General features: G+C 52.2%; 1 protein-coding gene across 2 annotated transcripts in view; it reads right to left on the reverse strand.

The window, feature by feature from the left end:
* Window positions 1-314: 314 nt before the first annotated feature.
* RLBP1 (retinaldehyde binding protein 1) overlaps window positions 315-11,192 on the reverse strand; it is an 11,228-nt gene continuing 350 nt past the window's right edge. The window contains exons 2-8 of one of the 2 annotated variants that reach the window (XM_029951526.1): window positions 8,726-8,841; window positions 8,321-8,449; window positions 6,968-7,172; window positions 5,166-5,344; window positions 2,476-2,634; window positions 1,259-1,369; window positions 315-888 (exon numbers count right to left, since the gene is read on the reverse strand). In XM_029951526.1, the coding sequence (XP_029807386.1) occupies window positions 730-888; window positions 1,259-1,369; window positions 2,476-2,634; window positions 5,166-5,344; window positions 6,968-7,172; window positions 8,321-8,449; window positions 8,726-8,737 (954 nt within the window). In that variant the 5' untranslated portion in view covers window positions 8,738-8,841 and the 3' untranslated portion in view covers window positions 315-729. The remainder of the gene's footprint in view (window positions 889-1,258; window positions 1,370-2,475; window positions 2,635-5,165; window positions 5,345-6,967; window positions 7,173-8,320; window positions 8,450-8,725; window positions 8,842-11,192) is intronic. The other variant, XM_029951527.1, reaches the window with a different exon arrangement.

The raw sequence follows: 11,192 nt of genomic DNA on the forward strand, positions 1-11,192 counted from the left end.
TCCCTCTGCCTCTCTCAAAAGTAAATAAACATTTTTTTAATTAAAGAAAAAAAAACAAACTACCAGTCCAGGCAAGGAATCTAGAGGACAAGAGTTTTTGATGGAGAGGCAGATGGGAACATAACCGTCACCATGGAAGGGAGTCCAAGCTCCGGACCATGACCGCACACGTCACACGGCCCCCACTGAGGAGACCAGGCCACCACAAAATGCAGCCACTTCGAATTCACCCCAGAATCACATATGGAAAACCTCTCACCTGCCTACCAGCCGCCAAAACTGCTGTGTGTGCCAGAACATTTGATATCCCCCACTCTTTTATCCTTTCATTTATTTATTTATTCGTTCATTCATTCATTCATTTAGGCACTGGAGAGACCTATAAGTTAGCCTCTTTGCCTGTTTTCACAGACCCCAAGAGGCAAAACTGCTAGAAAGAAAATCACTGAGAAGCTTAATTAGAGAGTCTTTGAAAGTCGACCCCGTGCAAGTCACTGTCCTAAGCTTCCGAGGTGGTGGGAAAGTAAGTGCCCCCAATTCTTCCTGTTCAAGGGATCCCCCTGCTCTGTCGCCCCCCAGCTTGGGAGGAGGGTGACAGCTGAACTCCTGCAACACAGAGAGGCTCAGGGCACCACCTCGGGCAGCCCTTCTCCCAACCTCCTGGGTCGGGGACGGCGGAGGAGAGCCCAGGGACACTAACTACAGTGGGACGGCCCGAGGCGGAAGTCCTCAGAAGGCCGTGTTCTCTGCTGGGGCCCGGGGGCCAAAGAGCTGCTCAGCGAGAGCCTTGCCGTCATACTTGGGCAGCGTGCCCCCAAAGTCGGCGGGCAGGATGTCCTCATCAATCTCCTGGAAGAAGCCAGAGAGGTCATCTCCGTGGACAAAGACCTGCAGGGAGGCAGGGGAGAGAGAGCTGAGGTGGGAGGGGGCTGCCTAGGGCTGAGGGACGGAGGGAAGGAAAGAGACAGGAGGAGAAAGGCACAGCATGCCTGGAGGAGGTGTCCTCCACCTTGTGCTGTCACTTGGCTCAGGACCATGAAACAGAGTCTGCAGAGGGCTCCTGGCCGGGGCGGGGCGGGGGGTCCCCTCTACCACCTCCTCCTCCTCCTCCTCCTCCTCCCTCCTCCTCCTCCTCCTCCTCCTCCTCCCCCCTCCTCCCATGCTCTTCCCCCCTGTCCCACACACTCCTTCCTGCTTCCCCCAGCACCACCACTCACTGAGCAGCCCCCCCCCCCCCGTGCTCCCCGTGAGCACTCACCCTCTGCAGCAGCTTGCTCTTCAAGAAGGGCTTGACCATGTTGTAGGTGGTGGTGAAGTACCACGGCTGGTGGATGAAGTGCACGGCTTTGAACCGGGCTGGGAAGGAGTCCTGCAGTGCAGAGAGAGCCCCACTCCGTGGCCGCGGTGCCCTCCGAGGCTCCCATGCACCGCCTCTGCCTCCGCCCATTGGCTGCAGGACAGACCTGCCTTCCCGTGCGCTTTGCCCCAAAGGACAGCCCACCAAAGGTTCCATCCCTGGGCCAGTAACCGGGGAACCTTGGCTTCACCGAGGCTCCAAAGTGCAGGGTGGAAGCCCCGGGGGCCGGGCAGCCCAGCCCTCTCCCTGCTGAGGCACGAAACCCTGCCATTATTAGATGGAATAAAGAAATGAGGGGCGCCTGGGTGGCTCAGTAGTTAAGCGTCCAACTTTGGCTCAAGTCCTGATCTTACAGTTCAAGCCCCCTGTTGGGCTCTGTGCTGACAGCCTCTCTCTGTCCCTCCCCTGCCTGCACTCTGTCTCTTTCTCTCACTCTCTCAAAAAGAAACATTAAAAAAGTGTCTTTTCATGAAATGGTAGCCTTGCTGGGTTTTAGGTGACCCGAGTTTTTTCACACCCACTAGCCTGCTGAGTGGTCTGGAAACTGTTGTAAACCCCAGGGACACTACAGTGATGTCTCACTATCCTTCAGCGCCCCCCAAGACTCCCGTCTCCCACCCCTCCTTTTCCGGATACACATAAAGCATAAAGCAGATTTAGGGTTAGCTCTGAGAAAGGACTTCTGACACGTCGGTATACAAAGGACTGAGTTGTCGGGGACATTAGCCATCATCCCTTTCTCGGGACAAAGTCACATCCGAAGAGAGGCAGTGTGACATTATGTGGACAGAGAACAGGATTCCAGGTCAGAAATTGCAGGGTCAAGCCTGACCCCTGCCACTTTAGGGTTCTATGACCGTGACACGTCCCTCAAACCTCTGAGCCTCCATTTCGAGGTTTGTAAAATGAAACAGGGAAGAGGGGAGGAACTGCTCCCACGGAGTTAGGGAATTAACCTGCCTATGTGGCTCACTGTGGGTCACCATGCAAGTGCTTGTGGTTGCTGTCGCTCATTGTGGCGCTAGGTGGTCCCCTCCTTAGGTCCTTGGCGGCACCATTAACCCAGGAATCTCCAGACCTACGAGAGGCTCCCTCGGGACCAAGTTCTGAGCCCTCACCTGGAGCATGTCCACCATCTTCCTGAGATCGGAAGCCCGAAGTCCGGCCGCCTGCTGCATGGTGAAGCCCTTGAAGTTCTCAATGATGCAGAAGCCATTAATCTGAGTCTCCTCATTCTCTAGGAGCTTCTCCAGAATGAAACAATATGCCTGCAAGATCTTGGACCCAGAGTGAACACGCAAAGATCATTAGGGCTTATGGTCCTGAGGGGGAGAGCAAACTGGTACATCCCTTTACTGGAGGGAATTTGTCACAGGCATTAAACTGGGAGACATCCCACCTCTGCGGATGTGTCCCAAGAAAATAACCTTGACTGTCACCTCCATGGTTGGGTGCTAGGGGGTGTATCCTTGTAAGCTTAGAATGGGAGAAATGCTGGAAACAACCTAAATGTCCAACAATAAAGGACCGGTGAAGTTATGGTACATTCTTACCATGAAATATTCTGGAGCAGTTAATAGTATATATATTATATATAAAATTATAGAGCAAAATATTCATTCATAATGTATTCTTGTAGCGTATGATCCCATTTTTATATAAAAAGAAATGTGTGTTTCTAGAAAAAGTGGATTAGAAGGATGTCAGTGGTAGAAATCTCTGAGTAGTAAAATCATGGATGATTTTAATTTCTGATTTTTTTGCATTTTCTAATATGTAAATATAATTTATGTAGTAAGAAAAAAGTATTCTCTAAATAGTCTTTTGTAAAGATTTTATTTCATTTTATTTTAAATGTTTTGTTACTTATTTTTGAGAGAGAATTCTCTTGAGTGGGGGAAGGGAAAGGAGAGAGGTGGACAGAGAAACAAACGGGACCTCAAACTCACAAATCGTGAGATCATGACCGGAGCCAAAGTCAGATGCCTAACCGACTGAGTCGCCCAGGCACCCCCTTTAAGATTTTTTTTTTAATTTTTCAAAAAAAGTTTTAATGTTTTATTTATTTTTGAGAGAGAGAGAGACAGTGTGAGCAGGGGAAGGTCAGAGAGATAGGGAGACACAGAATCTGAAGCAGACACAGAATCTGTCAGCACAGAGCCCGATGCAGGCTCGAACCCATGAGCCATGAGATCATGACCTGAGCCAAAGTCTAATGCTTAACCGACTGAGCCACCCAGGCACCCCTAAGATTTTATTTTTAAGTAATCCCTACAGCCAACATGGGGCTCAAACTCACAACCCTGAGATCAAGAGTCACATACTCTACTGACAAGCCAGCTGGGTATCCCAAAAAGAAATAGTTTTGGCAGCTCTTTCTGCCCTAGGTCCTGTCCCCATGTTTTCATAAAATCACCTTTTTGCACCAAAAAAAGGGAAAAAAAGAACTATTTTAAAGTCTTTTACACACACACACACACACACACACACACACACAGCCAGTATCTTAATCAGTGTAAAACAATATAGGTATTCCTGATAAGATCCGGAACAAGATAAGGATGTTCACGATCTCTACCACCATTTAACTCTCTGTTGGAGGTTAGCCAATGCAACAAAGTTTTTAAAAAATCAGGGGCACAAGTAGAAAAGGGAAAGAAAAACTATCTTCTCTATTTACAATAATATGACAGCATTCTTGGAAAACCCGAGAGAATCAATTCTAAAACTAACAAAAGTAACAAAAAGAATTCAGAAAATATAATTAATATACTAAAACAATAATTTTCATATATACAATCAATAACCAGTCAAAAGATATAATGGCAGAAAAAGCCCCATTTATAGCAATGCTTAAGACAAACAATTTGGGAGCCTGGGTGGCTCAGTCGGTTAAGCGTCCGGCTTCGGCTCAGGTCATGATCTCACGGTTCGTGGGTTCGAGCCCCACATCGGGCTCTGTGCTGACAGCTCAAAGCCTGGAGCCTGTCTTCAGATTCTGTGTCTCCCTCTCTCTCTGACCCTCCCCTGCTCACACTACCTCTCTAAAATAAATTAAAAAAAAAACTATAATAAAAAAAAAAAAGACAAACTTAATTAGGGGCTCCTGGGTAGCTCAGTCGGTTGGGCCTCCAACTCTTGATTTCAGTTCAGGTCTCGATCCTACAGTCGTGAGATCGAGCTCTGTGCTGGGTGTAGAGATTACTCAAAAATAAAACCTTAAACACACACATACATACAGTATGGTATTGGAGCATGAGTAGACACAGAATACAAGTCCAGAAATAGACCCAAATATATTATTTTGGGACGTGAGAGGGGGTGGGTGAAATAGGGGATGACAATTAAAGAGTATACTTACCATGATTAAAAAAAATAAATAACATGATTTGAAAAAAGAAATAAAAAGGATATTCTCCAAGTCATATGGTGAAATAAATAAATACATGCAGAGAGCTCAGTGTGCTTAATAGGTTGGAATCTAGGCTTTCCAGAACCTCTCCCAGCCCACAGTCCATGAATCCCTGTTCTCTGGGTCGCCCTCAGCCTTCTGAGATTGGCAGCCACTTGGCTCGAATGCCAGGGGGCAGCCGCCTGTGGGCCAGTGGGCCCCACCTGGGAGGCTGCTGGGTGTTCCACGCTATGGCACACCCCAGGAATTCTCCCCTGCCCAGGCCCCCATCCACCCCACCCCCAACACACACACACACAGACTCTAGCCCCCTGGGGAGCCAGGAATGAGGATCCAGCAGAGGCCAGGTCTGAGGGAGGGGAACCCAGCCCAGGGGGACGGGAGGGGGGCACTGACCTCATCGAAGGTGATTTCTTCGCTGTCCCAGTTCTCGATGTTGAAGAGCATGACCACGCGGCCGTGCCTGTCCCGGCTGGAGAGGACCCCGGGGTAGCCGGCCTCGATAGTGCAGCGCACAGCCTCCAGCGACAGGCTGTCGAAGAGCTCGGGGTACTGCAGCCGGAAGTTCACGTAGCCTGGCGGAGGTAGAGCAGAGGGGCCCCTCAGGGGACAGGCCCTCGGGCACACAGCCAGACCCCAGGGGCCTGGACTCCTGCCCCGCTCCTCCACGCGTGCTGTGTGTGACCCAGCAGGACCCTCAACCTCTCTGAGCCCCTTGTCCCCGCTTCAAAAAATGGGAGGATAACATTGGCCGATCTCACCAAATCACTGCAGTAACCAAGCGAGATTCTAAGTATGAATACCACTTGGGACAGAGGGACGAGTTTTCCAGGTGTGCACAGGGGTAGCTGAGAAGGGGTGGGGAAAAGACCCCAAGAGAAAACTCCAACCCCAAGCAAAACGCAAAAGGTTTTTCCTGATTCCAGAAGCACTTCTGTCCACCCCGTGACACACACAAACCCCACCCTCACCCACCCTGACCAAGTCCCCGCCTCTCCGTGGTTGGTCTCTACCACCAAACTCGGGAGGGGGCTAGGCCGGGGGAGGTGCACGGTGCAGCATTTGCCCAGGGAATGCCACTGCCCCCCTCACTGTTCCCCATCCGGTACCCCCACTCCTGCCCCCAATCTGGCTCTTCCTTCTGCCCTATGGCTCCTCCCCCGGGTTATCTCCTTTCCCTCTAGATTGTTCTTCCAAGTCCCCTAGACCCTGGAGCCTTCCTGGCCACTTTACCTACAACTTTAACCCCTCAGTTCTTTATATGCACCTCCTCTATTTTTCCACTTTATCCCTTCTTACTAACAGTCTCTTTCATTTTATTTCATTTCTCTGGTTTGTGGTTTCCACCGATAGAGCATAAAGTCCACGAAAGCAGTCAGGTCTTATCTGCTTCGTTCTCTGCCGCATCCTTTGGTTGACAGGGGCGCCTGGGGGGCTCAGTTGGTTTAGCATCCGACTTCGGCTCAGGTCATGATCTCACAGTTCGTGGGTTCGAGCCCCCCATCCGGCTCTGTGCTGCCGCTTCAGAACCTGGAGCCTGCTTCCGATTCTGTGTCTCCCTCTCTCTCTGCCCCCTCCCCCACTCTGTCCCTCTCTAAAAATAAATCAATGTTTAAAATGTTTTAATTTAATAAATAAATAAAAATAAGGGTGATTGGCACATTTTGAGAGTGAATTAACATTTGAGGAGAATCCTTAGCCTGCTGGCGGACCTGCCGGGACACCCCTTCTCCCCACCAGCACCGGGGATTTGATTTCCTCGGGACACTAGTCTTCAGCCAGCCAGCAGGGCCTGGGCCGCCTCAGGGCTCCTTCCCAGGCCTGGTGCTGTCTCCAGTTCCACTCTGCCTGCGGTTTGCAATCAGGCACCCAGCCGCCTATCCTGCGGCACTCCAGAGCCCACGCCCAGGCTGGGGTAGGGGTGAGGGGAACGCGTGCCTGCCTGGGCACTCGATCGGGGTGACTCAGTTCTACAAAGTGAGCCCCAGAACTGGAGAGAGGAGCCAGCTCTCCGGGGGGGATCCTGGAGGCTATTTAGTTCACATCCATTTCACGGATGAGGATAAGGAGGCTCAGGGAGAGTGACTCTCACAGGGCAGGGGAAGGGAGGGGGAGCGGAGGGGATGGAGTCCTCAGGGCCCTCCCCACCTCCCCACCTCCCCACTGCGGGCCTGTCCCCAGCCCAGCGCGGGCCTCACCTCGGAGCAGCTCATAAGCGCGCCCTACGTCGAACTTCCGCGCGCGGATGAAGCGCATCAGGAAGGCGCTGTCCCTTCCCTGCACCCTCTCGGCCACCGCCCGGGCCAGCTCCTGCCCCGACGCCGCCTCCGCCTGCACCAGCTCCTGCAGCTCGCGAACCGCCTCCTCCCGGGTCTCCTCCCGCTCATTCAGCTCGTCCTTGGCCTGGAACAGGGGGTGGGGGGAAGAGGGGGTAGGCAGGTCCCAGATCGGTGCGCAGGTGGGGAAGCTGCCGCTGGGCCCCCCCAAGATCAGCCTCTGGCCTGGCAGCCCCTCGCACTGCCAATTCCATTGGCAGGAAAGCCAAACTGCTCCTCCTGGGTTTGTTGGCAGGAGATCGCCAAAGGTGTCAAAGTTTCTAATGACAACAGCGCATGCTTCTTGGAACCCTCACATGACACGCAACACCATAAAGTGGGTATTCTCCGCCCCAGAGGAGCCGGCTGAGGTCCCTAGAGGTGAAGGTCATCTAGGCAGGAAGGGGTGGAGCCGAGACTCCCACCCCGGCTGGCAGCTCCTAGGCTTAATTCTGATCTTTTCAAAAGCAAAGATACCGGCAGATGGCAGCCTGCCCCCTCCCCTCCTCCTCCACTCCCCTCCCCCACTTTTCCCCACCCTTCCCCACCCTCCCCCACGGAACCCCACCTTCCTCCTCCGTGGTGCGCCTGGAGAGTTCCTCCCCCTGGCTGGGGCTAGGCAGCTCTCTCCTTAGCATGAGAGAGGGCAACCCAAAGGAGGGGGACTCACATCTGGGGGAGCTCAGAGTACCTTTCCCTTGAGGGGCCCAGGGGCAGCTCAGCCCCAAGACAGCTGTGGCACTCTCCACAGAGCAGGGTCTGATCCGCTCTGCCCTGGTCTGACAACTTTCTCTCATAAATAAGTAAGATACAGAGAGGGAAAGCGATTTGCTCAAGGTCACACAGCAAGTTGAAAGTAGGTCTGATTCTAGAACTCCGGCCTCCTGCCTAGCCAATGAGGGCAGCAGTTGGCTTTCTGGTCCCCAACACCACTTGCTAGCCAGTGTTCCCCATATCTGAGTCTAGGAGGATCCCTGGTCCAGACGCCGTAGGTGCTGCCATTGATATCAGGGAACTCTGTTGGCGCTGTCATCTTGGAGTAGGCTGGCCGGATGTCTGGTCAGCCCAGGTACCGCCATGGCTCTAACCTCCAGAATGATGAGCAGGCCACTCCAGTAGGTCTAAAGTAACCTGGAGAGCTAGGGCTGGACCCTTCCCGGGCCATCCTTCCTGGATGCCGTCAACATGGCCCCCTTGTCAGCCCCCCCCCCCCCCCCCGCCCCGGGGCCACCTCACCTTCTGTAAGGTGTGACGGGGGAGCTGGCTGCACGGGCCAAAGACAGGCCCATGGTCCTTGGTGGTAAGCCGCTCCAGCTGGGAACGCAGCTCCTGCTCCTCTTCAGGGACCACACGGAATGTGCCCACCTGGGCAGAAAGAAGCCAGGAACACCCAGGGAGAGACCCCCCCATCAGCCTGAGCAAGCCGGGTAAGTGGGCCTGCTCAGACCCTAAACCCGTACTTCTGTCCAAAATCACTAGAAAAGCCTCCTCCCTTTGGGTGGGGTCCCGGACCACAGAGATGTGTGGGTCAATGCCCATTACCCTGAGCAGAGCAAACAGCAGAGAAACAGGGAGGGACGGGAGAGGGGGAGAGGGGGAGGAAGGTAGATGGAGGGGAGACCCAAGGCACAGGGTACTCACCCCCTCTGACATGTTGCTTCTGGAAGACTCAGAATCCTCAGAAAAAGAAGGGCTCCGCTTCTGTCCTGGCCTCTCCAGGCAGCCTCCTCCCTACGACAGCAAGAGTCAAGTCTGCCCTGTTAGGGAGAGAAGGTTCCTTCTCTTAGTATCTCAGAAGAATGGATCTCAAACTTTCAAATGCATTTAGAATCACCTTAGAAATCTGTTAGAAACCCAGGTGCCTGAACCCTGCACCTGGGATTCTGACTCAGGGGGTCTGAACTGGGGCGGGCCCAGGAATCTGCATTTTATTTTATTTTATTTTTATTTTATTTTTTTAGCATTTTTTAAATGTTTTATTATTTATTTTTGAGAGAGAGAGAGAGAGAGAGAGAGAGAGAGAGTGAGCAGGAGAGGGTCAGAGAGAGAGGGAGGTACAGAATTTGAAGCAGCCTCCAGGCTCTGAGCTAGTTGTCAGCACAGAGCCCGGTGTGGGGCTCGAACCCACAAACTGTGAGATCATGACCTGAGCTGAAGGCAGACGCTCAACCGACTAAGCCACCCAAGCATCTCAGGAATCTAGTTTTTTTTCCAATGTTTTTTGGTTTTGGGGTTTTTTTATTTATTTTTGAGAGACAGAGAGAGACAGCATGAGCAGGGGAGGGGGTCAGAGAGAGAGGGAGACACAGAATCTGAAGCAGGCTCCAGGCTCTGAGCTAGCTGTCAGCACGGAGCCTGACGCGGGGCTCGAACCCACGAACCATGAGATCATGACCTGAGCTGAAGCCAGACACTTAATCGACTGAGCCACCCAGGCGCCCCAGGAATCTATTTTAAAGCAGCCTCCCAGAGGGCTCTGAAGAAAATGATCCTTGGGTTACACTTGGGGAAATTCTCCTTTGAAAAGGAATACACACAAAAATACCTCAAACCCTAGTTCTAAAGATGAGTTGGTCCAGCCAGTGAAACACTAGCCTTGGCTTCCATTCTGCAGTTAGAAGACCACTGCAGGAAAAGGCCATCCCTCCTCCTGTGTGTGGCCCTCTTTCTCCTGCCCAAGGAGGGGGATCTCAGAAACTTCCCTGCCTGGTGGATGGCCCCTTCTTCCGTGCATTCATGCTCAGCAGGGGTGAGGACTAGTTACATAATCAAAATACTGGGTGCAGTGTTCTGTGCTTTGTGATGCATTAATTTCAAATCCATTATCTCAAAGCCAGAGCTGGTATTCTCCCCCATTTTGCACAGGAGAAAACAGACTCCAGGGAGAATAAGTGACTTGTCCACCATCACACAGCCAGAAATAGCCAGGGGACAGGTGTTAAGTCTGAGCTGTGACTTCCTATCAGCGCCGAGAGGCAGTCTCCTGTGGCAAAAGTTGGACCTGGGTTAAAATTCTGTCTCCCACTTGCAAACTATGTAATTTAACCTGAATCTTGGTTGTCCCCTGTAAAAGGGAGACGGAAGGGTTACGAAGGTTACATCAAATGATGTACACAGGGGCCCCCTGGGTGGCTCAGTCAGCTAAGCGTCTGACTCCAGCTCAGGTCATGATCTCACGGTTCGTGAGTTGGAGCCCCGCGTCAGGCTCTGTGCTGACAGCTTGGAGCCTGCTTTGGATTCTGCGTCTCCCTCTCCTGTTCCTGCTGTCTCTCTCTGTCTCAATAATAAGTAAACATTAAAAAAATTAGAAATTAAAAAACAATAAATAATGTGCACAGAAGCGATGCTTGGCCACCAGAACAAGTCTCATCCATTGCCCCCATGACAACCTGTTCAACCCACTGAGTGTTTCTGGAGATAGCTCTCCGGTTCCTGGATTTGTTTTCCTCTCCTGCCTACATCTTCCCAGGAGCCATCAGCACCCCGCTCCTGTCTTTGATCAGGTTCCCACTGGTCAGTTCTGTCACCTATTCACTGTTGGTAAGAGACAGAGGGAGGGCTTCAACCACTGCTTTAGCATCTAGAGCTAGGACATCTCCAGACAAACTCCCTAGGAAAGTAGATGACCTTTAGGGTCAGAGAAACCTGGGTTTGAATCCAGAGTTGTCATTTACCACCTGTATGACCTTCGGTAAGTTAGTTAGCTTTCCGAGCCTCCGTTTCCTCATCTGCAAATTGGGGATCCTAACTGTACCCACCAAATAGAGTTGTAATGAAGATCCTGTCATTTCTGTAAGGTATCTAGCACCATGTTGTGCTCTAAAACGTCATTTCCCTTCCGTTTCTTAGCATCACGCTGATCGTTGCCCTAGCGTGCCCAGAGCGGCTCGGAGGATCCCAGGGAGCCTCTGAGGATCTCCCATTCCCTGCCTCTGCTGCTCCCCAGCCCCAGCCAAGGTAGACAATCCACTAACAGGAACCAAGTCTAAGCCTTCTCTCTGGCACACTGATAGACAGACTGCAATCCTGTGTGGCCTCACTTGGGTTTCTTCTGGAACAGGAATGGAGAGGCTTATCAAATTGCCCTGAGGAGTTCAGACAGGAGAGA

Source organism: Suricata suricatta, chromosome 9 (genome assembly GCF_006229205.1).
Source record: "Suricata suricatta isolate VVHF042 chromosome 9, meerkat_22Aug2017_6uvM2_HiC, whole genome shotgun sequence".
NCBI classification, from domain to species: domain Eukaryota; kingdom Metazoa; phylum Chordata; class Mammalia; order Carnivora; family Herpestidae; genus Suricata; species Suricata suricatta.